This window comes from Equus caballus, chromosome 14 (genome assembly GCF_041296265.1).
Source record: "Equus caballus isolate H_3958 breed thoroughbred chromosome 14, TB-T2T, whole genome shotgun sequence".
Classification (NCBI taxonomy): Eukaryota; Metazoa; Chordata; class Mammalia; order Perissodactyla; family Equidae; genus Equus; species Equus caballus.
In genome coordinates, this window is record NC_091697.1 from 36,086,656 (window position 1) to 36,114,009 (window position 27,354).

General features: G+C 45.2%; 1 protein-coding gene across 8 annotated transcripts in view; it reads left to right on the forward strand.

Annotated features, from left to right (window-relative positions):
• The first annotated feature begins 4,855 nt into the window (after positions 1 to 4,855).
• Positions 4,856 to 27,354, forward strand: part of EBF1 (EBF transcription factor 1) — a 381,503-nt gene continuing 359,004 nt past the window's right edge. For 2 of the 8 annotated variants that reach the window (XM_003362778.5, XM_001503495.6), the window contains exons 1-5: positions 4,856 to 5,816; positions 7,900 to 8,056; positions 8,624 to 8,687; positions 9,318 to 9,373; positions 19,815 to 19,888. In XM_003362778.5, the coding sequence (XP_003362826.1) occupies positions 5,683 to 5,816; positions 7,900 to 8,056; positions 8,624 to 8,687; positions 9,318 to 9,373; positions 19,815 to 19,888 (485 nt within the window). In that variant the 5' untranslated portion in view covers positions 4,856 to 5,682. Of the gene's footprint in view, positions 5,817 to 7,682; positions 7,730 to 7,899; positions 8,057 to 8,623; positions 8,688 to 9,317; positions 9,374 to 19,814; positions 19,889 to 27,354 lie in introns of those variants that run through there. The other 6 variants (XM_005599257.4, XM_023617309.2, XM_023617310.2 and 3 more) reach the window with 5 other exon arrangements.

Here is a 27,354-nt window from a genome sequence, read left to right on the forward strand (position 1 = left end):
GCATCCAGTCCACGCATTAAGACTTTTCAGAACGCTTTCCCTTCCTCTCTCCCTTCTGCTGTCTCCCCTCGGGAGGCAACCTGCGCCCTTGCTCCTTTGTCATCCGAGAAACCCAGGGGCTCGAGAGCTCTAGGGATCTGTGAGCGTTGGCGGGCAGGCACCAAGGCGAACGCAGGAGATATGAGCAGCCGGGTGAGTGGTTTGAGTCCAAAGTTCAGGGCACAGGCTCTGGAGAAATTTCGGCTTGGCGACCTTATTAGCAGTGTGGCCGTGGGCAGGTTGTTTCATTTCAATCACAGGGCAATGGTTTCCTCGCCTGTAAAATGGTGGTGGTCTAACCTGCCTTCTTGGTCCGTTGTGGGAATTCAGTGAGTTTTTGCCCGTAAAGCCTTCATTCAACAAACGGGATCTATTATTATCTGGGGACCGCCGCGGGGAAACCCGAGAGAGTGGGTAGGCTCAATCCGAGAAAGGTTTGTTCGAACACCTTGCTCCAAGCCCTTGTCCTGGGCAGACTAAACGCTCCCAAGCTCCGGGGAGAGCCCCCACCGTGTTGTTTGCCTGATCTCTACCTCCTATATGCCTTCGTCCCTCTCTAGGCCTCAGTTTCCCTGTCTGTACTATGGGAGAGAGGCATGCTTCCAGGGACTGGAGGTGTCGGTCAGACTGGGCGAGCAAACGGAGCCTTCTCTGCAGCGCTGGGGGTCGGAAACAGGGGTGAGGGTCCGGGGAAATGCCCCCTTTCCTTTGTGGCTTGCCAGAGACGCAGGGAGCAAGGAAGCAGGACAGACCGAGTTCCGGTGGAGCGGTGGCCCGCTGCTCCTACGCGTTCCCGAGGGCAGTGGGTAGAGGTCTTGGAGCGGCGGGGGCAGGGTGTCGCGCGCGGGCGGCAGGGCCCGGTTGCTCAGCCACCCTCGCCGGCGTCTGAGTGCCGCTCGGCGGCCGCTGCGGAGCTGTGCCCGGCTCAGGTCCTCACTTTCCCAGGGCCCTGGCCCGCCCGTACCCCCTTATCCCCTTCCTCCTGCAGGCAGCGCCTCAGCCTCTGCCCGCCCCCGCGCGCGACTCCAGGCCGCCAGCGGACGCCTTCGGAGCGGGCCGCATGCGGAGGGACTTGGCGTCTTAGGCCTTAATCGCCCCATCTTTTCCTTCCCTTTTTCCCAGCACCGAAGGAGGCATCTTTCCTCGGGTCTCCCTCTCAGCGGTCTCTGGCTAGCGGGAAAAGCAAGGGGACATTTCCCCAGACAGGCGGCCCTTCTGGGGGCTCATCTTCATAAAGCCAGCGGAGATCGAGGGAATTTTCTAAGCGGCAGGTCTCAAGTCTGGCCTCCTGGGGGCGGACGAGCAGAGAAGATTCCCTCTTTTCCTGGGACGTCCCCGCTAGTCCTAGTTCGACTGTATTTATCTTGTCTCTGCTCTTTTTGGGGGGCAGGTATGTTTCCACTTGCACCCCATGGAAGTTACTGCGGGCCCTGACGCCCTCCAAGGAAGGGGATTGGTTTTCCTCTGCCTTAACAGGGGTGGGGATAGCCAAGAGAGGGGAGGTTTCAAAGTTCAGGGTGCAGGGGACTTTGCTCCCTGGGTCTGAGCTTCCTTCAGGGCGGAAGACCCCGAGGGCTGGGCAGCCCTGTCTGCTGTTTGGAGCAATTAGGAGAGAGGGGGCGACGCTAACCCCCACCGCGGAAGAAATTCTGAGAAGCTCAGAAGGCGACATCATCCTAGGAGAAATATCAAGCCTTTCCAATTGCTCCTTCCACATGTAAACCCATTCTGCTGTGTATTTTCCTCACGCAGTTTCTTTCCCCCTCACTTTCTTCCTCCCTAATTCTGCAGGTCTAGACAAGGCCTGGAAATTTGCATTTTTAACAAATGCACCCCTCCCCCTCTGCCCCCCATATTATTAGGCTGATAATCCGAATTTGGGGATTACTGTTATAAACTACCCTAAAGTCATATCATAGATATGTTATAAATTCTCTCTCTTCACCGCAGCTGTGACTATTAACTCAAAAAGGATGGAGGCAGTCTCAGTTCATACTTTACAGTCCCTCTGCACACGTGCTTTGCCTTCTGGAGGTGGTGCTAACCTTACAGGAGGGAAGACTGAAAAGTGTTTAAGGATTTTTCAGAGTTTAAATTAACGTGGCTAGTTCAGTATTCATCAGAGGAAATCCACAAAAACCTACCACTCTGGTGGCCTGGGTGTTGTTCCCAGTTTTCTATCACCCTCTCTGTCTCTTTCCCACCTTCCCTTTAGCTTCCTTCCTACTTAAACATTTATTACTGGGCGAGAAAGCCAGGTTGAAAGCACAAGGACACCCAGAAGAAAAGCGATGAATACACCTTGCTTGATTAAAGTAAAGTACACTTGCCATCCCAGGTGAGGTACCTGCTGCCTCCGCATAGCCAAAGGGAATTAGTCTTGTCAAAAGATTCCTGCCCCTTTTATTTCTGCTCCTTCTTTGGCCTGGCAGATGTGGAGGTTGCCTCCCTCTTAGTTCCTGGAGATTACTGACTCTGGGGCAGGAACTGGGCTGCTGAAGGCTTCTTTCTCTGGGCCAATTTCTCTTTTAAATCAGGCAGCTTCAGGCCCCTCAACAAAAACATTATTTGCAGAGTGCTTCTAGATTCTGCTTGACCCCCAGAAATCCATCTGTTGTGTGGTCCTCAGAGTGGCCACGTCTCTCCTTTCCCTGGCAGCTTTGCCGCCCCCATTGGCAGTCATCTGTTCTCCTATTATGTGTTCCCATCACTGGGGTATGTACCTGACCAATTTGGAGTCCTGAACACGGTTTACTGGAGAGTAAAGTGGAGGCTCAGGCAATTACGGAGAGGGAGGTCTGAGTCTTATGCCAGGGCTATCTGGGATTCATTGATAGGAGGGCAGACTCTGCTTCCCGCTTCCCCTTTCTTGAAGGATCCCCCTCAGAACAGGCAGTGGATGGTCCAGGCAGGGGAAAGGATTGGCTCTGGGGACCCTTTGAGCCTTGGAGGTTAAGCCTGGAACTTTAGGAATTTTTCAGCAGGCCCAGTTCCAATTGTGCATTTGAATTCCAAAGGAATGGAGGAGGTCCATCTCCCCCTTTCCTCTGCCCACAAACCTACAATTCTTCTAGTCTCTCCACCAACATACCCCTCCTGAACAGTGTGCCAGGAATTCTGGTAGACGCTGTGGGGATCCTGATGGATCAGACAGATCTCTTCAGGAGTGTCTTGGAGGAGATGGCATTAATTATGGGACCAGGGATAAAGTGCTCAGCACATTCGTGGTCCAGATTAAATGGCATAAGAGCAGGGCAGGCTTTGTGCACGAGAGATAAAGCAGTGTTTGAGGACAGTGGCCATGTACCCACAGGCCTGAAACACAGTCTTTCATCTAGTTTCGGAATCAGGAAGTGGCTCCCACTTTCCTGCTCTGCCAAGAGCACAAAGCATAACTCTTGCTTGTCTCCATTCCATTCAATATGGGCATGTGTACTTTTCCATCACTGACCCCATGAGCTTCCTAAATCAAAGGGTCAAGGAAGGCCGGCAGAAAGGGGACCTGGATTTCTGGCAGAGAATCTCCCCGAAGGAGTCCTTAGCAGATTTGGCTGCAGTCAGGGAGTTCCTTTGAGGGCAATGAAACAGAAGTTCACCATGTGCTTATTAGAGGTTACAACCTGCTAAAAAATGATGGGGCACATTACCCAGAAACATCTAGCTATTTCCTTTGCCAGCCACAAGCATATATGTCAAAAGGTCTCAGGTTGGAGACCATTTCTTCTTCCCTTCTTTCTTTCCTTCCTTCCTAGACCTCTCTCTGTCTTGACATATGGCAGGGGCAGAAGTTGAGGAGGGTTCCTTCAAGCACCCCATTTTAACAGAAAGAATGAGATAGAGAGAAACCCTACACCAAATAACCAACTAATTAGAAACTAGTCAGTTGTTGTTTTGGTAGTTACTCTAAAGAAAAACTACTTTGGGGGCGGGGGTGGGCTCGGAGGGGTTGGGGATCGAATCTGAATAAGTTTTAAAACGCATCCTGATTCAGCTCTAGTAAGAGCATTCATTCCACCGTTTACACAGCCCATGGAGCGCTCGAGAGAACTGAGTATGTGAGGACAGTGCCTATCGCCAGCGGCCTCGAGGCTAGCGGCTGAGCCAGAAGCGTTTCAGAGGACAGACTAGGGGCAGAGCCCGGGTCCGCCACTCCCTGGGGACCTATAGCGCCTCTCTTGTCGGGGCCCAGGGTCCAACCACCCCTCCCAGCGTGGAGGCTGTGGCCTCCGCGAGCTCCCAGCCCCGACCTCGGCACCCATTTTCCACCCCACCACCCTCTCCTCAAAGCGAAGAGGTGGGCACCTGGGACTCGCGTCCTGCTTTTTCTGCCTGGGCTTTCCTGTCTCCTCCACTTTTGCCCCCGACGTCCCAGAATAGCGGAGGAGGACGCGGCATCGGCCCTGGGAGGGCGCAGCCTGTGCGCCTCGAGCGCGCTCAGGGCGCGGCGAGGATGCTAAACGCAGCGCAATGGCCAGGACGCAGACCCCAGCTCTGATTCCTGAGAAGAATATCCCTCTCCCCATCCTTCTGTTCCCCCTCTCCTGTCCGACTCAGCCCTGCTCCTCCCCAGCTCAGACGCCGGTGCTCAGAGATCCTTCGCTCGCCACTTTGAGAGGAACTTTGGCCGGCTCCCCTGCGCCACCCGGAGAAGGATGTTAATGAGGGAGCGTGGCCCCGCGCTGCGAGCCAGCAGGCTCCTGAGCCGCGATTGGCTGCGGTGAGGCGGAAGGATGACGTTATGCAAATGAGGGGGCGGGTCTGTCAGGCGCGGGCCCCGCCTCCTCCCTTTGGGGTTAGTGTGCCTGTGTTTAGCTCTGGGGAGAGTCAAACTGGATTCCATAGGGAAAGCCTGCAAATCACTTCTATTTTAGCAAGGAGAAAACAGAATCTCCATCCAGCAGGGTCCACCCCTCTCTCTTTCTCCCTCTCCTCTCTCTCTTTCTCTCTCTCTGTCTTTCCCTCCCCCCTTCTTCTCTCCCTCTCTCTCCCCCCTTCCCCCCACCCCACTCTCCCTCTCTGGTGTATCTGTCTACGGCAACCAGCGTGCTCCTCATCTATACGCACTGAAAGGAAAGAAACATCTTTGGTTGGGAGAGAAGGAGGAAAAAAAAAGAGAGAGGAAAAAACTTGCCTGGTTGTGGAAAATGACACTTGAAGTAGCAAAGCCGGCAGCGCGAGTTGAGTCTATTGTTTCTTAAATTGCCATCAGGGCTTTTTTTTTTTTCTTCCTGCTTCTTCAAGTGAAGGGTACCTCTACAAAAGGAAACTCCAGCCCCTCCTGTCCTCCACCGGCCTGTGATCATTACAAAAAAAAAAAAAAAGCACCCAAACCAAAAATTAACCAACCAAACAACCCCCAACAGCCAAGCATACATCTCTATTTTTTTTATTTTGGTCTTTTCGTTGGATTTTCCCTTCTTTTTTTCTCTCCTTTTTTCCCCCCAGGTTATCGCTCAGTTTTGAGCGAAGGTTTAGATTTTTTAAAAAATTTGCTTTTCAGCCCGCCTTGATCTTCTAGCGCGAGTTCATCGTCTCAAAGAAAAAAAAAAATCTCTGGCTGGCGTTTTCTTTCCTTTTTTTTTTTTTTTTTTTTTTTAATATTTTCAAGGGGGAGGAGATTTTCCACAAGAAAAGGTTGTTTTCATGTTTGGGATTCAGGAAAGCATCCAACGGAGTGGAAGCAGCATGAAGGAAGAGCCGCTGGGCAGCGGCATGAACGCGGTGCGGACGTGGATGCAGGGCGCCGGGGTGCTGGACGCCAACACGGCGGCGCAGAGGTGGGTACCGCTCGGGGACCGCGGCCGGCAGGCGAGCCGCGAGCAGTGGAGCCGGGAGGAGGTGGTGGCGGCCGGCGCCGCGGGGCCGGGCCGCGCTCGTGCGGCCGCCGCTCCGCTCCTCTCGCCTCCGGGGCTTCGCGCTCCCCGGCCGCGCTGCTCGGTCGCCTGCGGCCCGAGAGCCGGCAGCTGCCTGCGAGGAGCCCACGCTTTGCCGGCACTTTTCCTTGCCTCGTCTGTGACTGTTTTCATTTTGTTTTAAGCCAGAAGAGGCGTCTCACCAGCATGATGTTGGATATCTGTATTTTTATGTGATTGCTCTTTCTTTTCAGGCCGGTTTCCTTTCTTTCTTTTTCTTTTTCTTTCTTTCTCTTTCTGTGTCTCTTTCTTTTCTTCGTTCTTCCTTTCCTTTTTCCTTGTTTTCCTTTTTACTTCTTTCCTTTCTTCCCTTCTTTATAAACTTATTTTCCTTCTCTTCTCATTCCTTCTTTTCTTCCCGCTCTCTTCCTTCCTTTTTCTCTTCCTTCTATCCTTTTTTCCTTTCTTCCTCCTGTCTTTACTTTTCTTTTCCTCTTTTCCCTTCCCTCCTTCCCTCTCTTCCTTCTTTTCGTCCCCTTCCTTCTTCACTCCTCCTTCCTTTCTCCTCTTTCTCCTTCCCTTACCTCCCTTTCTTTCTCCTTTTCTCCCCAGAATCTTCTCATTTCTCCCATTTGGTTCTCCCTCCCTCTCTAGTTTTCAGTTTTTCTCGGTCCACCCGGAGAGCAACTCTCAACTTTAATTCTGACATCTCCTAGAAGTCTTCCCCACTCTCTGTCACCATGGCCCCTTCTAGCCCCTCTCCCACTCTCAGCTCCTGGGATGCTAGACTGTGTGGCCTGGAGGGACTGCCCTTGGAGAGTGACCTGGGGGAACTTTCCTGGGCACCCTCAACACCTTTTTCTGGGACTCCTGGTCCCAAGTGAGAAATGGCCTTTTTTTTTCAGGCCACAAGCTGGACTTGGGGGAGTGGGAGATCTGGCGGCCCCAGGCCCTCTCAGACTCAGAGAGGGCGGAAGGGGAAGAAGGAAGATGACTAATTACATCATTTTCATCTTCTCCGGGCTGGGGACAAGTGTCCGGCATCACTGTTCCCATCCCCGCCGAGTATAGAGATGGGGGTGGTTGGTAGTGAGAGTGAGTTGGGTAACTAGGCTGGAAGTGAAAGTGTGTGTGTGTGTGTGTTTGTGGCGTGTGTGTGTGTGTGTGTGTGTTTGAGCGCGCGCCCTTGTGTTGGGCAGGTCGGGCTGTCAGTGGCCGCCCTGCGCCCCTGGCGCCCCAGCCTCCAGCCCCCCGGCGGGCGCGCTCCGCCGGCAGCCCTGGTCGGTAGGATTTCTGGAATGAGTGTGAGGATTTCTGCGGAACCGCGAAACTTTGTCGGGACAGGTCTTTAAAAAACACCCCCAGTGTTTCCGACAGCGACCACCCCTGACATCTCTGAGTTCCACTCTCAGATCCTTTTTCTCCACATGCTTTATTTGGGGGGACATGTGGCTTCCCGAGGCCGGGCACCCATGGCTGGCGGCGCCCAAGAGGTTTCCTGGAGGTTGGCTGCTGCAGCGAGCAGCTGAGCATGTTCCCCATCCCGTTTCACCTTCCCACGGAGCTGAGACGGGAGATTCGAGGGGGTGGCGGGAACCAATTCCCATTGCCCCCTCCCTTTAAGTTGTAAACGACCCGCTCTACTCTGGGAGCGCGGGTTCACCTCGTGCACTGTCACTTTTCTTCCTCCCCACGCAGCGCGCATCAGCTCCCAGTAAATGCTTACAGCGTTTTATCTCCTGCGCAAAACCCAAACAAAACTTTCACACCTCTTCGGCTAGCTCGGGGGGCGCGCCCTGTCCTCGGCCGGGAGGACGGGGCGCGCGAGAACACTCATGGTCCGTCGCCGGGTGGGCCCGGGGGGCTTGAACGGGCGTATAGGGCGCCTACTGGGCGTTTTGGGGGCAGAGGAGGTGGGTGTTTGAGGGTTCGCGCGTGTGTAAGGAGTAACAAGCGGTCGCGGCTCAGTGTCCCGCTTAGCCGTCTAACTCTGCGTCTTTGGCCGCAGCGGGGTGGGTCTGGCCCGGGCTCACTTTGAGAAGCAGCCGCCTTCCAATCTGCGGAAATCCAACTTCTTCCACTTCGTCCTGGCCCTCTACGACAGACAGGGCCAGCCCGTGGAGATCGAGAGGACGGCCTTTGTGGGGTTCGTGGAGAAGGAAAAAGTAAGTGGGCGCAGCGCCGCTGCCCCTCGCCCCTGGCAGGGGAGCAGGCCTAGGCGCTTCGGGAGGCGCGCTCCTCCGCGAGTGCAAAGCATCCGTAACACACTCTTGCGCGGGGTCCCCCAAGCCACTTCCCATCCTGGGCGAACCCGGGATCCTCGTTCATGAGGTTCTGCTCCGAAGAAGTTCGCGGGGAGCCCCAAGAGCTGGAGAGAGGCGAGCCTGGCTTCAGATTCCAGAGTCAAGGGCGCCCGGGATGAACCCGCCCTCGACCGCGCTACCACGCGAGCTCCTGCCTCTCCTGGCCCAGGCCCGAGCCCCCAGGCCCTGGGGAGGGGATCGCTGGTGCGCGCCCCATGGAATTTTCTGGAAGGGAAGAGGGAGCAGTAAAGGTGGGGTGGGGGGACCGCAGAGGGATCACAGTTGGCGGCAATTTCTGCTGCTCCGGGGCCTGTCTGGCTCCCCCGCCAGGGGTCCCGGCTTGGGGAAAGTTGCCTGGAAGTCGGTCCACTCGCTCACGCCGACCTCTCTCCTGCGTCTCTTGTGTCTTTGCGTCCTGCTGCAACCCAGGAAGCCAACAGCGAAAAGACCAATAATGGGATTCACTACCGGCTCCAGCTCCTCTACAGCAATGGTGAGGCTCCCGTTGGGTCCGCGCCGGCTCTCCGGGGTTCCGGGTGAGGGCAGGGGGCGCGGAATGCTCCAGGTGGACTAGATCCCTGAGCAAAGCTCAGTCGTTCGCCATCCTCGCGGTAAACCGGTCTCTCCTGTTTCGCCTGAGGAGGTTTCACCCGAGAAGGCCCTGAGTGGCTCGAGGGCGGCCGTGTCGGGCCGCCGTGTACCTGGGGCCAGGTGTGGGGGCCAGGTGTGGCGCCCTGGCCCTCGCTGGGCCGTTTTCTCTCTTCCTCCCCTTCTTAAGGCCGGTTCTCTCTGATTAGTCCAGACTTCCAGACCCTTGGGCTCAGGGAATGATCATGGCCTTGATGGCTCGCCCAGAGGGGCTCCTGCCAAGGGAGGAGAGAGTAGCCAGGTGGGGGTTCCGCCCCATTCCTAGCTGCCGCGGTTGGGGGCTGGCTTCCGAGAGCAGTCGGGCTAGGCCAGAGACCCCTGTCTGGACACTGGGGAAGGGGGTCCTGTGTGCTTCTCCAGAACTGTTGGAGTTGCGGCAGCCTTGGAGCCCCATTCTTTGTTTGTTTCGCGCAGATCCTGTCTCACTTAATTTTCCTTCGTTCTCCTCTTTCCCCTCCTCCTCCTCCTCTCCCAGGGATAAGGACGGAGCAGGATTTCTACGTTCGCCTCATTGACTCCATGACAAAACAAGTAAGTTTGTTAATTTCGCGCCGGGAGAGTGACGCTAGGGCCTCGAAATTTGGGACAATCAAGAAGCTGGCTACTCCATAGCGAGAGGTCTGGGACTCGAACTCTCAACTCCAAGGCGGACCGGGGACCGCGCTCTCAGCGCAGTCTTCCCAGGGGCCATACATGCACTTGGGTCTGCCGCGTGGAGAAGATGGCTCGACGGCTCCCTCCTTCCAAGGGAAACTCAGACCTTGTGAACTAAGATTACGAGTGCTGAGTGGGGAGAATATGGGCTGAACTTCCTTTGACCCGGCCGGGGAGCCCCAGGGGGCGCAAAAGGTGCCCAGGGACCCTGGTGAAGAGTGGGCTGAACTTGTGAAACCCAAACCCGGACCTCCCCCGGGGGGTAGAAGGAGTGGGTGGGGGCAGAGACAGTTCCCCAGGAGTGGGGAGATGGGCCGAGAGCGCAGATGATCCACTCTACAGATTTTTTTTTAAAAGGAGGTGGTGGTGGTGGTAGTGTTGGAAGAGGGAGCGACAATTGTTGGAGGATACTTTGCAAAAATCTTCCTGCTTTTGCTTCCAAGTTTGGCAAGAAGCCAGGCAGCATGAGTGAGCTTGTGGTCTTAAAGGTACATAGGCGGCATTTTCTTAAGCTCCCCAACACGCGGGTGTCAAGCAGTATACATTAAGGTTGAGTTATGGTTTAAAAGATACAATTATGAGCCGAGTCAGAAAAGAGGCCTGACGTTTTAATGAGGTGCAGGAGGGCTTTTTTTTTTTTTAATTTTAAGAAAAAGTTTAGTTTCGGAATTAAGTAGCTGGTTAGGTAGTTGGAGGGCTTAATAACAAAAAGAAGACAGCTTTATTGAGTGGGGGAGAGAAATCAGAGCAACGAGAGAAGTTAGCCATTGTGTACCAACCACCAATTTAGGGAGAAGGTTAAAACTTAGTTGCTTGATTGTGATTTAAAAATATTCTCTTTAAAATAAGGGAGCTGATCTTTCATAGATACTGGCTTGGAAGACTTCAAATTAGGGTATACATACATATTTAAAATTGTTTTTAAATAGGCCATGGCTTAAATATGTGGTACAAAATGCACATTAATAAGCTGTTGGGAGTTCTAAAATCTACTCAGTGAGAATCAGTTTAATAACAGCTAATTTTGATTATTACTCTCATATTCCATTTCAAACCAGGTAGAAAACATGAGGGCGTGAAATGCATTTTTTAAAAGAATAAATAAATGTCTATTGAAATCTATTTCAAGTTATTTGCCTAAAATATTTGACTTCTTGAAGATCTATTTATATCTTAATCAATTGTTCAGAGTAAATCCACATTTATACTTTTAGTCTTGGTCTTATTTTCTTTACTGGTTTTGATTATTACATAGGATAATTCCCTTTCATTTGGACACGTTGTATTTTGTTAAATTTTTTTTTCTACCAAGCAGAAACACAAAAGCCTGATTTCAATAACACTTTTTTTTTTTTTTTTTACCGTCTTCAAACAAAAATGTCGTAAGTGGAGTTTTGTTTTAAAAAATTATCTTTGATACCCTGGATATCCTTTCCTTCATTCTCATCAGAGGAAAGGAAAAGATGGGAGGAGGAAGGGCAAAGTATGAGCTCTAATATATATTACGTATGTATTTATTAGAATTTATTCTTTAAAAGATAAAAAGTGCCCACAAACCAGTGTATAAGGCCTGTCTGCTTGGGCACCATTGGCCACTTAGCACCATGAAACGAACAATTATAAGGAGCACAAAATTAGGACGTTTGAAGTGATTAATTTCTCTCAAAACTTCTTTTTAGACCCCTTAAACAAAAAGCGTCACCAAGAATTGATTTTCCCATTGTGACATGAACTGACTTTACACACAGTCGTATGGTGGAAGAATAATCTTGATTTTTATAAAGCAATATATCAAATATCATTTTACTAACAAGGTCATGGAGCTTAAGGAAAACTATAGCTTAAGGCATTCTTTGACCGCTGCGTATCATAAATTCTATCAGCTGGGGGGCGGGAAACTAGAACAAGATATAGTTTATTTTTAATAATAGCAGGTATTAGAAAGTCAGTTGCCATAATATACCGTTTCACTGAAAATAACAATTATAAACATATGCAATTATATATTTTGGTGGGGAGTGACCTCAAAAAAGGTGTAAATAATTGTCTGAATTTAGTCTAAAAAATATCAAGAAAAAGAGATTTTTTGAGGCATACCTGTTTGCTTTCATAATAATTGTCTAAGGTCTTCTGTGTTGCTTTCACTTTGAAAGGCAATCCCTGCCCATTGTCCGGTTGCTTGTTTGTCGATTATGTGCTGGAAGAGTCTGGGAAGTAGGTTGGCTTCTTGCGTACACAGTTAATACAATAGTCTTCAAGAAGATCAGTGTGAAGAAGCATAACTTTCCTTAGCTGTGACATAATTATTACATTTTAGCCTTAATGACTAAAACAGTGGATGCTCATCCAGCTTGAAATTATTTTATGATAATTAAATACCAAGTCTGGTTTAAAATTCCTTAAATTTTTTATTTTAGTTAAATATGCAGTGACCCCTTCAATCAGAAGTAAGACGACATAGACTGACTGATTAAAGGGTTACATTTTTTTTCCTCCTGTGTGATTCTTCCAGATAGACTGAGGATTTTGATATTTAAAGTGCAGAATGGAGTAATTTCAGTGATGTGATGAGTTCTAATAACATCGTAAATTTCGGAGGGAATACCTAGCCACAGTTCAAGGGTCTTCTCTTAGCTACTGGTTTATCGTTACATTTTTCATATGAAATATGCAGCTTTATGTGTGTGATGTCATATCTTTGACTCACAAATTGGGGTTAAAACTCAAAGGGGATCTTTGGCAAGCAAAGTCCAAAACCAGCTGCGCGCTCTGTATTTTCATGAAATCTTCTTCATCTTGGGTGGAGTTAGCAGCATTGAGATCAAACAGAAATGTATTCAACCAACCAAGATGTATTAGTATGACATAGTATTTCACACCTTTTCAGAGCGTCTCATTACACTATTTTGGGTAATGACTCTTAATTTTGGACTCTACCAGGAAAGATGAGGCTTCATTAAAAGTGAATGTGTAGGGATCTGAGCCCCCTTACCCCTATGTCTCTCTTATAACACACAAAGGATATAATGAGATTTAAAAAATTCGTCCACCAACTAGGAAATAAGAGGCTTGCTTTTGGGAAGGGTTGTTCAAAACCAAGTTTAGCTGGACTAAAAATAGGTTGTTTTTGTGTCATTGCTGTTTTTGGTATTCCATTAGTGAGCATGCAGAAAGGCCTGTAGGATCCAGAAGTTTATGGCTGTTGCATCCAGAAACAGTATCCACTGCAGAAGCTCAAATGAACCCGATGGGGGAGGTCTGAGGTCTAATGTGCCTTTTCTGGTTTTCATGTAGTATTTGGAATATGATTATGTTCTTTGATTGCTTCAGTGAGTTGTTTATCTTTAAATAGTTAAAAAGAAAACCTTTAACTTATCCTCTCTCCTACCATCTTGCTTTTAAAAAAGTGACATTTTTATAATTCAAAGAAAGAGCACCAAATTCCATACACTTATCAAAAATGAAACACTCCCTGCCCCCAAACAGGAGCTTTTTCTGGAAAGGGGAAAATGATAGCCACAGAATCCTCGTCTGTATGATTTGAAGGTAGGTGATGTGGTGAGGGGTCTCTAAAAGGCTCCCAGCACAGTGGGAGGTCCAAGGTACAATAGTCAGAAATGCTGTCATGTTTCTCTTCCCAGCTGATCTTCTTTATGCATTTGTTTTGATGTTCCCGGTTCTTTACGTTATTGATGCAGTGCATTTTTTCCTATTGATTGTTTCATTATATCCTGCCACAGCTATGGAGATTTGATTAACAAGCCTTTCAGTTCTTGGTCCTTCATTGGTAGATAAACACATTTTTAGTATGTCAGTAAGTTCCAAAGGAGTTCACTAGGCCAGAAGAGAGTTCTTTCATATATTTGGGGACAGAAACAAACAAAAAAGGACAGGGCAAGTTTATAGTCAGGAGCCATGTTTCAGCAGTTTTCACTCTCCTTTGGTAACATGTCCAAAATGCAGGTGATTTGAATTTCCTTGCACATAGAGGAATGGAGAAGTTTGGAATTTTTATGCATGATCAGGACCCGTGTTTGGGAAAATGTAAACTCCTCACAGTGGAAAATGTGTTGTTTGGAGTCTGGGGGTGAAAACAAAGCTGATGGTTTTGGAGAGATTGCCGGAGCCAGATGGCCTAGTACTTCCCCAGTCTGGCGGTCCAACTGCTCCCTCCTGGATAATATACAGCCATTTGTTCGGGGATATTTACGCTAGAGCTGTTTCCATGTGAATGTTTGAACAGCATTAAAAACGAACATATTAGTGGCGATGCATTTATCGAACTTGTCTGACTACACCGAGAGTCTGTTCTTATGTCTTTTACTTATATTGCTGGGAGGGATCAAGGAGTGTTTGGATGTTTGAGGAATTGTTTATCTAGTTGTTGAGCACGATTGATTTGGTCTTAGTGAGTAATTAAAATATGTAAGCATTTGGAATCAAACTAACGGGAATAATGGTAGCGTCTACCTCAAAGGTCTGTTGTGAGAATTAAATGAATTCATACGTGTAAAGTGCTTAGGATAGTGACTGGCACATATTAAGCGCTTAATAAATTAGCTGCTTTTATTATTTTATTATTATTATTATTATTGTCTCGTTGGATTGACAAAGCCAGTTGTGTCTCCTAATACAGAGGTAAATGTAGTTATTATATGAGTGAAATATCTTTTATTACTGCTAGAAAAAGAAATATAATATGAGATTATTAGAATGATTCAGTTTTTATCTTGGCACTTGAATAATATAAGGGATTTTATTTCTTTGAGACATAAAAGATGCATTCTAAAGCTAACTGCTTTTGGTACACATTCTCTTTTCATTCAAGGCTGTGATGTAACTGAACAGCACACTGAATATGATATCATTCCTTTGCAACTTTCCTCATTCGCTTCTGAAAACGGGCCTGCTTAGCTGCGGAGCTGAAATTACATCTTTGTAATGTGTTCACCAGTAGCCAAGCTGCTAATTGAAGCAAAATAATTTTTTAAATTTTATTCCATTATTAATGTTAGATTGCTGTTTTGACAGAATTGTTTATGAAATGTCAGATTTGTAGTGTTTTCTTGGCACAGGTTAATTTTTAACTAGGGCTCCTTTACCTGCTGGAAATTTCTAGGACCACATTAACTAGCACTATTTTTTTTTTTAGTGACAAGCAGTGTAACTTGGTAGTCAAATGTAATGATTAATATTACAGTGCATTGCTGATCTAGCATTCATATTATTTTTTAAAATTAGTTTCAGTTCTTGGTAATTTGCTACCAAATGCTCCTTGACAGTGTGTATTTAGAAGATATTTCACTTGTGGTTGAAGGAGGTACTTTGTACGTTCATGAACTTATTCTTTAAAACGACAAATTAGGTTTGGCCTTTTATTTTGTATGTGGAAAAAGGAGTGACATATTTTCAAGGTTACTGTTTCGATGTAAAAGGAAAATTAAGAGTTTTTGTTAGTTATAGATAACCCACTTTTCTTTCTTTTTCCTTCCTTCCTTCCTCCCTTCCTTCCTTCCTCCCTCCCTCCCTCCCTCGCTCCCTCCTTCCCTCTCTTCCTTCCTTTACTCCTTCCTTCCTTCTCTCTAAACTAATGATGACAAGTCTCCTATTGTTTGGTTGTAAACCAAGAAAGACTCTTACTGAAAATATTTTGTTCCTAAAACCCTTCCGGATTTTGATGAACTAAAGTTAAAAGTATTCTCGCCCTTTTTGTTTTGGCATGGAGCACAAAGAGTTAAAACTACTAGAAAAGTAAACAAAGAAAAACAGTGCTCAATTCTCTGTATTTCCTTTGGCATCCTATTGAAGTGTGATCCTGGTGTATGTGCACTGTGTATTTTTTGTTTTGCTGTGTGGTCTTTCTCCATAGTAAGTTTCAATTAACTTTTCAGACGCAGCGATGTTTTAGAAAAGCAGGGATGAACCACGCTTCACAAGACGCCTTTTAAAACAGTGGCAACAGAAACAGATTTTCTCTATTGATTGATCTGTTTCTTTTCAAAGATGTTATAGGTTAATTTATAATTGGGCATTTGAAATTGGTGGCGTTCTATCCTCTCACTGTAAACCTCTGGCACTGTTGCGAAAGGATGTGAAAGTTTAACAGTTCCTTTTTTTTCTTCTTTTTGGTTAATTATAAAAAATTATTCTGAAAAAAACCCTCCATTTGAAAGTTAATAGAGTATTAAAAATAATTATGAGATTTTTCTTTTTGCTTGTTAGAAGAGGACATTAAAAAAAGGGGAGCTGGCATATCAGAAAAATAAATCTGCTCCAAATATGTCAAGTTTTGACAACTTGTTTGTCAGTTTCACCAGGTTTTTAAAGTTGAGATGAAGTTAGTGCTGTTCATTCTATTTTTTTTCTTCCTGTACAAGCATTCTTGCCACTTTAAGGGGTTTATTTGCCATTGGCAGGATTAATGTAAACATCGTTTTCTACTTGCTATTATATTTTTTGTTTCTTAGGTTAAAACCTCAACTTGGTTCACCATCAATTCATTTATTTAAAAAATATATTCTCTATGCTTCCTTTCCCCTTCCTGCTCGTCTCTGTAACAGGCCTCCCATCCTTACTCCTGATAAACACGTTGATTTATTTAAACCACTGTTGTCTTTGTCGCTCTCATAGCATACTACCTTCTTCACAGGGAGCAGACGCATGATTTACTATGGAGGATGAAAATAAGCCTTCTTCTTGGTGTTCCATTGTCTGGGCCCTAAACCAGCTGTCTATTAAAATGGTTTCACTTAAAATAGTCAATGCTGTTTATATGCTTCTGTGATCTCCCAGCTGATCCAGCCTCAATGAGCTTTACTCACACTCCACAGAGGCACATATTTAAATTAGAAAGAAAAGCAGAAACTTCCTCTAAGTTGGCCTTAGATGATCCCTTTCCTTTTAGGCTTAAAGTCTGAGTTTGCGGAACTGTGAACCCGTCTGGCTTGATGTGGGTACCAAATGTAGATGGTGGAGAGTTGATGTGTGGCTATCAATTGTACGTCTAAGCCAGAAGGAGAACTTGGCGGCATTTTAAAAAGTCTGTCTTATTGTTGATACTCTGTGTTAGAGACATTCATCAAAGTAAATTTATCCTATTTTCTATATTGGATCTCATCAGAATGTTGATTTCTTCACCCATACCTTTTATATGATATTGTGTGTGTGTTTGTTTAGTGAGCGTTTTTAGTAACAAAATCTGCTTAGGCGAGGTCACAGGTAGGTCTTCTTTGATTGAGTTCCACGCTACAGCTGACCCTGTTACACTGGGGTTCTAGTTTACTCTTTCACAGGCTTTTAGTTCTACTGCATAGGCGAGTGACAAGATTCTCTGTTTCGCTTGCTTTTATTTCAGAAGTCACAGAAGCAGCAAGCACTTTTTTCTCTGTATTTATGTGCTGAAAAATGTTGTTCTGTTGAGGCCCCACGAAAAGGGACAGCAGAAACTTCAGGCTTCCGTCCATCCCTCCTCAGAATTCCTACCTATTTCTGTGCAAATCCAAAGTGATGCTTTCATTTTTCTATGCTTGATTTAGAGAAAGATTCTCCATTGTGACTTTGTTGCCACAGGACAAGTAGCAGTTTGGCATTTGGTAAAGAGATGTATAACAGAGGTCCTTGGCCTTCAAGAAATGATGTTCAGTAACCAAAGATTAAAAAACATGGGAGACCTAGGAGTCCATGGGTCATATCTACTCTTTGGGAGAGTCGTGTGTATTTTTGTGTTGCAACCTATCTTTCCTTGAATATCATCATGGGCCACTGATTTCAATGGAACCAGCAACCTCAGTAAAAATAATACTGGAATCATCTAGAAAGGATTAAAATGAGAAGGTCTGATGTAACTGACACTCCCTCCTCCCAAAAAAACCAAGCTGTTTTTTTTTTTTGAAGGAGGGAAAACCCCTTCAATACCTGTGAATTTATTTACCAAGTTACTTGTATTGGTTTAGCATGACGAAAACCTGAAGTTGAAACAGAGGTTATCAGGACCATTAAGAAAACATACAAAACATGTAGTGATAATACGATTTCACAGAAATGCATGATTAGAATTTTTTAGCACCACGTATGAGATCTAATCAGTTATTTATAGTGTTTCCTTGATTTTTCAGCAGTGATTGCAGTAAATAAAGCAGGCAGATACAATTTTTGGTTTTCAAAACATTTTTGATTTATTTAATGCATTTCCTTGAGTAAAGCAACTTCTTGGGTATTTGAAAAGGTCTTTTAAGAATACAGGAAAGAATCTTCAATGCATGCTAAAACCAGTGGTTGAAATTTGAGGCATAATATGGTATTAATATAATCTAGATTATCTCCCAAGAAGATAGTTATGAATTACATCAGGTCAAGTAGTAATGTTATAGTGGGGAAATCTGGTGGATGGTCTCTGGTCGGTGGCAGCACCTTAACCTAATGGTCAAGGTTTACTGTTACTAGTAGAACTAGTTAACAGTGTTGTTTGATACACTGAGAAGAACTCAGCATCATATCTGTGGTATTGCCGCCCTGAATTGTGTAACTTTAGTCTAACTCTGAGGAAACCTCAGACAAACCCAGATTGAGCTACAAAATAACTGGCCTGCATTCTTCAACAACGTCAGTGTCATGAAATACAAAGACTCAGGAATGTTCTGTATTAAAGGAGACATGACAACTGAATACAATGATTGATACTGGATTTTTTTTTTTGCTGTAAAGGACATTATTGGGTAATTGTGAATCTCAATAAGCGCCGTAGATTAGATTATTATATTGTATCAGTGTTAATTTTTTGATTCAGATAATTATACTATGGTTACGTAAGAGAATTCCATGTTTTAAGGAAATACATGCTGAAGTATTTAGTGCATGTTTGCAATTTGCTAATAAATGGTTCAGGAAAAAAATAGGAAAGAATAAAGCAAATTTAGTAAAATGTAAACATTTGAGGAATCCAGATAAAGAGCACCTTGGAATTTTTTATATATTCTTGCAACTTTTCTGTAAGTCTAAAATTATGTCAAAGTAAAATATTAAAAATACAAGGGTATGATAGGCTAACCATAAAAAGTAGTTTTGACGGGACAATGGTAGGGAAATGTTTTCTTCTTATGCAAATTCTCTTAATCATTTTTAAATTTGTTGCAATTTTTTTCTGTAATGAAGTTAGATATTATAACGAGGGCCTGCTCTGGGGGTGTGCACACACTGTATCTTAAGCTGTCTCATCATTTATAGGTTCTGAAAGTCCCAGGTTCATAAAGAAAGCACATTAGAGACAGCTACAAGTTACTTACTGCGGCATCTGTATGTTCTAAGTAAGGATAGTTTCTGGTTAATAAAAGTAGTTTTGTCACCAAGAAATTGAGTGTTATCTGAAAGTGTGAAAGTAACTTTATTAATGATTTGAAGCTGTGTTATATTAGTATTATGCAGTGATACAGTGTTAAGTTAGTTAAAATGTATCCTGTTGCAGAACACTGCCCTACCAATCGTGTGAGTTTTTCCTTGGCTGAAGTATTAGCACGTAGGTCTTCCAGGAAGCTGAAGTCCCGGGGAAACTTCCTGGTGATCTGAAGCAAAAAGTTTGTATGCGCATTACTGAAAACAGACAAAAACATCTTGGCTGGTGAGGTGGTGTGGGACTCCAGATTTTGAGAGTCAGATGTAATTCTTTAGTTTAGAGAGATAACTCTATGGCTTAAGCCCACATGCACAGCATATGCCGGAGTGTATTACTGTTTGGGTGGGTGTACACCCCGGAGAGCACGTGTTTTCAGCCTGTTGGCGGGAAGAATGATTTTTCCCTGATTGATGAATCATCTCAAAGAAGACACAGCTAGTGAATGCACTCATTAACCGTGTCCCGACTTGTTTTCTTCTCTGCAGCTCTAGAACACTAAATGTTGGGACTGGAAGAAGGGAAATGAGGCAGCAAATACATAGCATTTAAAAAATCAAATCCATATGCTTTTTTATATTTTAAATCAATAGGAAATACTGGGTTTTTCCTTCTCGTTGGTTTGATTTATTTTTATTCTGAATTGAAAGGAGAATTGTGGTTGTCTTGGCGACAGAAGCCCATCTCACACACTGGTCCAAAGACATGCGTCATAATGAGGTGGTGGATGGGACAGAGAGGAACATATCCTCTTCCACTCGATTTGGGTTGATCCTTAACAAGGTATCTTGAAACAATCAGCCCAGTGAGGCCTTCAGCTCCTGAAAGCTAATTGGCCCACAGTGGTGGTGAAGTGGTCAAGAACTCAATTGTGATAGTTTGCTTTCTGCTCCTTGGTTCCATTCTTAGCTCAAATTGTGCCTTTGTTTACAGGCCATAGTGTATGAAGGCCAAGACAAGAACCCAGAAATGTGCCGAGTCTTGCTCACACACGAGATCATGTGCAGGTAAGAAATACCTTGTTCTCGCCCTTTAATTAGCAAAGAGAAGATGACTTTGTATCTCAAATCTAGGTGAACTCAGGTCTATCTTGGGGTCTACATTTATCTTGCTTCTTTTAGACAATCTACAAAGAACTGTTAGACGTATTTGGTAGTAAAGTGCCAGGCATCACAGTGGTTCTCAATTATTTATTAGATTTCATCCTGAAAGATATACATTTCCATTTTGATATCACACTGTTAATGGGCACAAAGCAGTGCCCTCCCCTTCTTCCGTTCAATCGAATAAAATACGGTATAACACTTTTAGTGTTAATATATGCGCTCAACTGCCTTGCTAGTAAAATGAGTAAAAGTTCTATTGATGTCAGCAGAAGCCTCTGTTTGGATAAGACTTGAAAGTTATAGTTCCCCTTTTTAATTTTCCCACTTAAAAATAGGACCATTCGCACATAGGCATCATTCTGCCTTGAGTTGAATGTGGGGTTTTTTTCTCCCCTTGTGTCTGATCTCTTAACCTTAGTTACCCCGTATATAACTATGACAGTGTAGCTCATATTTCTCAACTGTAGTGAGCTTTTGAAGGATAGCAGAGATGAATCCCTGAAAGGTGTAAAAACTCATGTCACCCCCAAACCAATGTCTTTATTTTTGTCTGTGATCAGAGTGCAGCCACATTTGAAAACAGGCAGACAGACGAAATTCACTTCCATGGCCTCAGCCAGTGCTCCACATTTGAGAGAGTGGCCTAGAGAACAGCTTTTTAGCTTGTGGCTTAGGATTCTTATTCTTCATAAAATAGCACTGGTACTTTCTTCCTGATATATTCTGAGTAATTGGATAAAGCATGAAGATGCCACTATGCATCAGAGAAAGGCTACTAATTGCTTTGTTAGCCGTGCAGCCTCTCCCTGGCACAGAGCATGCTTGGCTCCTGACTATTGCTGACCAATCCATTTAGGGCATAAGCTGCCGCTTCGGCATGGGTGGGCTTTTTTTTTGCTGCTCATGGACTTGTAGGGAAAACAATCTTAAAATTCTACAGGTGGAAATAAAATGTTTCCTTAGTGAAATCCCAAATATTAACTTCTTCTATTTCTATAATTATGTATGTGTATAAAGATTGCCTTTTTTCCTTTTTAAAAAACCTACTCCTAATACGTTATTCTAACATATACAGGAGTTTCACAAGTTTTCACTTCAGTGACTTGTGAAACTTGTTAATTATTCCCAGAACAGGTTGCTTTTCTCTAACTTTAAAGCAGTAGCAAAAATATGGTCATGGATTTCTTAGAAGATATTATTAGGCAAAAATAGTGTTGTACTGTATACAACAATTGTGCAATTAAAGCTGAATTGCACTTTTCAGAATTAAATGAGTAAAATCATTTTGAAAAGGGTTAAAATGACCTCCTTTGTATTATAACTATTTTCCCCAACATATCTCTACTTTAGCTTCTCACAATTAGCATGCATTAGAATGAATTTTCCGTATTCTATTACATGTGATTCTAGCAAAATTGGAAGATGGATCTCAACCAGCAGGCCAACTAATATCTATATATCATAGATTTGCATCTCATATCTGTACATGTTTGGACGATGCTAGAAATAATTCTGTTCTTGAAATACTTAAAGATATATTATGCCTTTCACACACAAGCCTACCCTCTATTAATGCAGTTTATATTTTTCTTGTTCTTAAAATTCATGGGTCCAAAGTACTTTATTATGCTGGTTGGTGTGCTTTACTGCTGATGTTCTTTCTATTTTTCAGAAACATAAAAATAGCAAAAATAAAATTCTCAAGCCACTGAAGGCAAATGATGATGTTTGTACTGTGTGGCTAAGAGGGAAAAGCCATATTCAAAATGTCATCCTGTTAATGTTACAGATTACGTTTTTCCTGGCTGCCTATAGATGTGTAAGGGGTACTGTTTGTTTACCAGGCCGCCAGGACCCTATTACACAAACCTGTCATCTATTGTGTGGCTAACAGTCTTTTAAATTGCAAATCTGATGCTCTTTAGGGGGCTTTAGGAAAAAAAATTCTCACTTTCCACACCATCCTATTTCTCTTGATTTCTTGCCTCTTGTAAGTGGAAGTTGGGATGTGCTGAATTTGCACCAGGGGTGCAAATGCAGGCTCAATTATAAGCATAAAATTAGAGTCTGTTCACCATTAATCAGCCTGGCTAATTGCTATGCACCACCATTAGCCATATGGTGTGAAAGACAGCTTGCTCTCCCCAAGATGAAATTTCTTCATTGCAGACATGAAATAGTGAGGGCCCTGGATTTTAAAATAGCTTGTTTTAGATATTTAATTTCTAAACAACTTTCTGCAGTGCTTTCTATCAAGGCTAACGGCACAATAAAACTTTGCGTTTATGTCACAAAAGCTGTATATTTATAGTATGTTGGAGCGATTGTAAAGGAGACACAGAGAATTTAGATCGACAGCAAAGGGCTTGCGATGATTCTGTTTTGTTGCAGGCAAAGGCAAAGGAAAAAAGAACACCAGAGAGTTGTGTCTCACGTGGTTGCAAATTTAAGAAATCTATTTTGTTCTGTTGAGAGGGTAACCCCACTGCATGAGCTGGGTAGAGGATGTGCTGCCATTGGATTATAATTATTGCCGCTCTTTGAGACAAAACCCCTTTGACTTGATGGCATGGAGCTCTTTCTGTGGAATTCTAGGAGAGTTTCTGCACTTTTGGTAAATTGAAATCTATCATTACATTTTGCTAACACCTGGTGGTTAAGTTCTTAAAATAATGTGGCCCCATGAAGGATTTTTTTAAAAGCTGGATTCCATAAGGGATTTGGTTATAAGTGTATCTCGACATCCTGTGTTTAAATATGAATAGACAGGGCCGGCCCCGTGGCCGAGTGGTTAAGTTCGCGCGCTCTGCTGCAGGCCGCCCAGTGTTTCGTCGTTTCGAATCCTGGGCGCCGACATGGCACCGCTCATGGAGTCGCGTTGAGGCAGCATCCGACATGCCACAACTAGAAGGACCCACGACTAAGAATATACAACTGTGTACTGGGGGGCTTTGGGGAGAAAAAGGAAAAAAATAAAATCTTTAAATATGAATAGAAAATAGGAACTATGCTTGGTAGGCGAACCGGGTTCCCAACCGCCCAGGCCGCCTGGAGCTGATTTTCTCCCTCTCTGGTGCACAGGACAGTTGCAGGGGTGGGTGTTCTGTTTAGGAGAGCACGCTTTCCGTTATCAGTGCCTGGCTTCTTGTGCGGCCATGCGATAGTTAGCCGGTCCCTTGAGATGGCATGTTCTTCCTCTTTTGCTGCCTTATTCTGGTTTTGTCCTTCAGATTCCCACTTAAGCGTGGTTTCTTCAGGAAAGTATCTTGGCCCTTGTCCTGAGCTACGACCTGTTGTTACGCATCCTGTTATAGCCTGTGCTTTTCCTTCATAGCACTCAGCACATGGTGACTGTGTGTCCAGGGCCGCCTTCCTTTGCTGGACTACGAGCTCCTTGAAGGCAGGGGAGTTACTTGGTTCTCGTCTGTGCTTCAGTTGTTCCATGTGTGAACTGGGGGGCCAATGTTACTTATCTTGTAGGGTGGTTGTTAAGATTAAATACTGTCATCCCCATAAATGCTTATCATGGTGCCCAATACATAGTAAGTACTGAATGTCTGTTGTTGTGGTTAATAGTAGTGGCTATAGTATTAGTATTAATAGTAATAGAAGCAGTAGGAGCAGCAGTAGCAGTAGCAGCAATATCCCAGTGTCTAGCTAAGTCCCTGGCATGTGGTTGCTCAGAGTGAAAGATGATAAGAGAAGATTGAAAGCAAGTGAAGTGTCTCCTAAAACATTAATGTACTCTGTCTGTTCCAGGGGTGGTGGGTAAGAATGTTTTCATTCATTCTTTTAGTACCTACTGTGTACAAAGCACTGTGGAATGTAGAGCTAAAAAGGATTGGGTCCTGCAGTAAGATTGCTCATATGTTAGCCTGGGAGGTGAGACCCAAGAGCAGATAACTAGACTGCAGTGTAGGAAGGGTTGGCTGTGACGAGAGGTGAGGCAAAGGACTGCGGCTGTTCAGAGAAGGGAGGACATTCTTGCGGGTGGGTGGTAGCCTTAGGAATGAGGAGGAGGGTGAGACAGGACAGGGATTTTAGAGGACGCATGAAGTGTCTCGCCCCGCTTGTTGGTCCAGGCAGGATTTCTCTGTAGAGAGGTCTGCAGATGGGTGGACCTGTGGCTTGGAGCTGGGAAGAGAGTCAAGGTGAAAGATAACCAGCTTCAGAGGTCTTTTCCCAAAGGTGAGAGTTGAAGCTTGGGCTTACAAGGGATTGCCAAGGATGGGAGAATAGAAAGAGAAGAGTCCTTGGATACCTTCTTGGGGAATAATCACACTTAGCAAGGAGGGAGGGTGTGTTCAAGAATTAGGATAAAGAACCTTGAGCATATGGGGCATAGAACTAAAAGGAGGTTGTTTCAAAGATGGGGAGTCATTCATTTAATAAGGCTGGGGAGATCCTGATGGCCGTGCAGACTGAGAACAGCACCCACAGGTCACTGGTGGACTTTGAGAGGGGAGATTCAAGTACGTGCTGAGACCTGGAAGCCAGATTTTATAGGGTTAAGGTGACCAGGAGGGATGGAGACTCTGGCGAGGAGAAAGTTGAACACTGAAGAAACTAACTCAAGAGAAAAGAAGGAACAAGTCTTTTTTTTTTTTTTTTAAAAAAGAGACTAGGAAAACTTGACAGTGTAAACTGAGGGAAAGAATGAAGTTATCCTTATAGCTATTAATCAGACTAGTCAGATAATTTATGTATCTCATTCTCTAGCCACTTTGGATAAATAAGCAAGATAATTTTGTTTTTTATTGTAAAGCTTAGAGATTGACATGATGCTTTTCTCCAGTTGAGAGAGCCTCTACTTGTAGGAAAAAGTTACACATCCCTAGGATGAGGATCTATAGGTGCCACGACTAGGAAACATCTAGATGTTTCTTGCCCTGATTGTGGAGCTGCATGACAGCTCACTGGAGATACACCACCTGTGTTAGGTGTATCCCTGAGTGTGCAGAATTGTCTGGGAGACCCGTGAGCCTGTTGGGGAAAGGGCTGCTGTTCTGAGTCGACAGTGTCCATACGACACCAGGTGCTGACTGCTCCCTCCTGTGACAAGCCACATTGCTCTCCTGCCACTTGGGTGGCAGGTTGAGGCACCATGTAAAATAGTGGGAATTCTGCTCTGTGACAAAGAAAATTAGGAAACGCCACCCCCCCGAGAGATGCCTGGTACAGTGCCTGACACACATAGTAGGAGCCTAGAAGCCACCCTTTTGAATGGCTGAAGATCCATCAGTCACACAGTAATGAGGGCACGGTCATCACTGTGATTTCTTTCATTAACATGGTAACCTTGCCCTTGGTGTGCTTTTGTGTCTGTTTTTCTGTATGCTGCATTGTTTCCATCTGAGCCCTCTTCTGCCTTAAACGTAAACGAATCTGTTCTTCTTTCAGCCTGTCCTTCCTGGTTAATGCCCATCTAGTGTACAGTGGAGGTTGGTGCCCACCTTTCTTGGTTCTTCTCAGTTCAGTAGAAGGAACTAGGGGGCAGGTCAGCTTAGAGCAGGGGAGCACTTCTGTGGACAGGAAAGGCTGTCATGGGGAAGAAGGACATGTCCTTGCTCTGCTTGCCTCTTGGGTTATAACCAGGGAGCTACAGGGGGATAGACGTCAGCTCACTCTAAGGGAAGACCTTTCTTCCCCCACTGGCCACTGGTTTTTAATAGGACAGGAATGATGCAATCCATCCAGATGATTGCAGAAGTATGTAAATAAAATATGCACCCTCCGGTCTTCCCCACTTCTTCTTCCACTCCCTGTAGGTTACTGCTTTGAAATTTCTCTTCATTCATTCAGAAAATATTTTCTGAGAGCCTGTTGTGTGCAGGGCTCTGAACCAGTTGCTGGGGATACAGCGGTGAACAAGACAGTCTAAGACCCTGTCCTCGTGGGGCATATATTCTAGTGAGAGATGGACAAATAAATATGAAATATAACGTGGTGAGTGTAGGAAGAAGAGTGAAGCAGGGCAAGGGGCTGGAGCGCTCTGGGGTGGCAGGGAGGCCTTTCCATGCCATGACTTTGTGCAGAAAGAGGTGTGAGTGAAGTGAGGCGGTGAACCATGCTTGGGACAAAGGCTCTCTTCCCTTCCCTCTCTCTTTTTCACTCTTTCCTTTTCCTCCCAGGAATAGGACCATGCTATACATACTGTTCTGCAACTTGGCTTCTCAATTTACAGTATAATGTAGACTTCTCTCCCTGATAGTGTGTAAAAACCCACCTTGGTTCTTTTTAATGCTGCACGGAATTCCATATATACATGTATATGTATACATGCTTATGTATGTGTGTGTGTATGTATTTTTTCTTTCTCTAAATGGGCTCATGCTGTAGACACTATTTTGTCGCCACCCCAGGTGCAGAGCAGAGCCCAGGAGTCCCATTTTGGGAATGCTGCCTATGTGATGCAGTGACATGACCCAAGAGACAGGAAACCTGTTGGGCTATTTTTCATACTTTGCCTAAAGTTTTCTTTATAAGTGTTAAGTGACCTCCAGCCCCTTATTCTGTTTTCTCCTCTTTCCTTCATTTCGCCACTATATTCCTTTTCTGTCCTTCCTTCTGCACTTCTGTTCTTCATATCTGCCTTTTTCCCTGTGTCCCTTGGAGCACAGCAGAGAGAGGAGGTTCTCATTTATGCTGAGCTTCATTTTGTCTAGCTGCTCTCAAACCCCTTTTATTTTAAGGGGATGAGGATGATGCTTAAGTCAGAGGACAAATCTCCAGCTTAGTGTGGCCCTTGCTGGAAGGAGGGGTTTGGTGTGTGGGGTGGGGTGGGGGTGAACCTTCCTTCCACCAGCAGTGTCTGCCCAGAGGGTCAGCTTGGTTTTCTTTATCTATCACCTTCCTATTTTCTTGGATTGTATTCCCCTCAGTATATTACATTCATTCATGAAGTCATTCAATCAATCAATCAATCAATCAGCCAGCCAATATTTGAGCTTCTCTATTGTATCCCAGGCCTTACGCTACTCTTTAGGTAAATAAAACTGACAGTTTCTTCCTTTACGAAGCCTATGGGTTAGTTGGGGAGGGGAGTGGGAGGAGAAAGATAGTAACCAAAAATTCACAAATATATGTACAGGAATATAATTTGCATTGTGTTAAGTGCCCTGAATGGAAAAACCAGGAGAAACCTAACTTCGATTAAGGGCAGGTGTCAGGGCCAGCCTCTCTCAGGAATGAGCCTAGAGACTGGATCTGAAGGGGGAGTAGAGGCTGGCCAACTGGGGAGGGGTTGGAGGAAGAGGAGTCCAGGCGGGGAGACCTGAGGTCAGGCTGAGCGTGGCACTTCACAGAGATTGAAATTGGCCAGTGAAGCTGGAGCTCGGCAAGTTGGAGGAGAGTGACAGGAGGTTGGG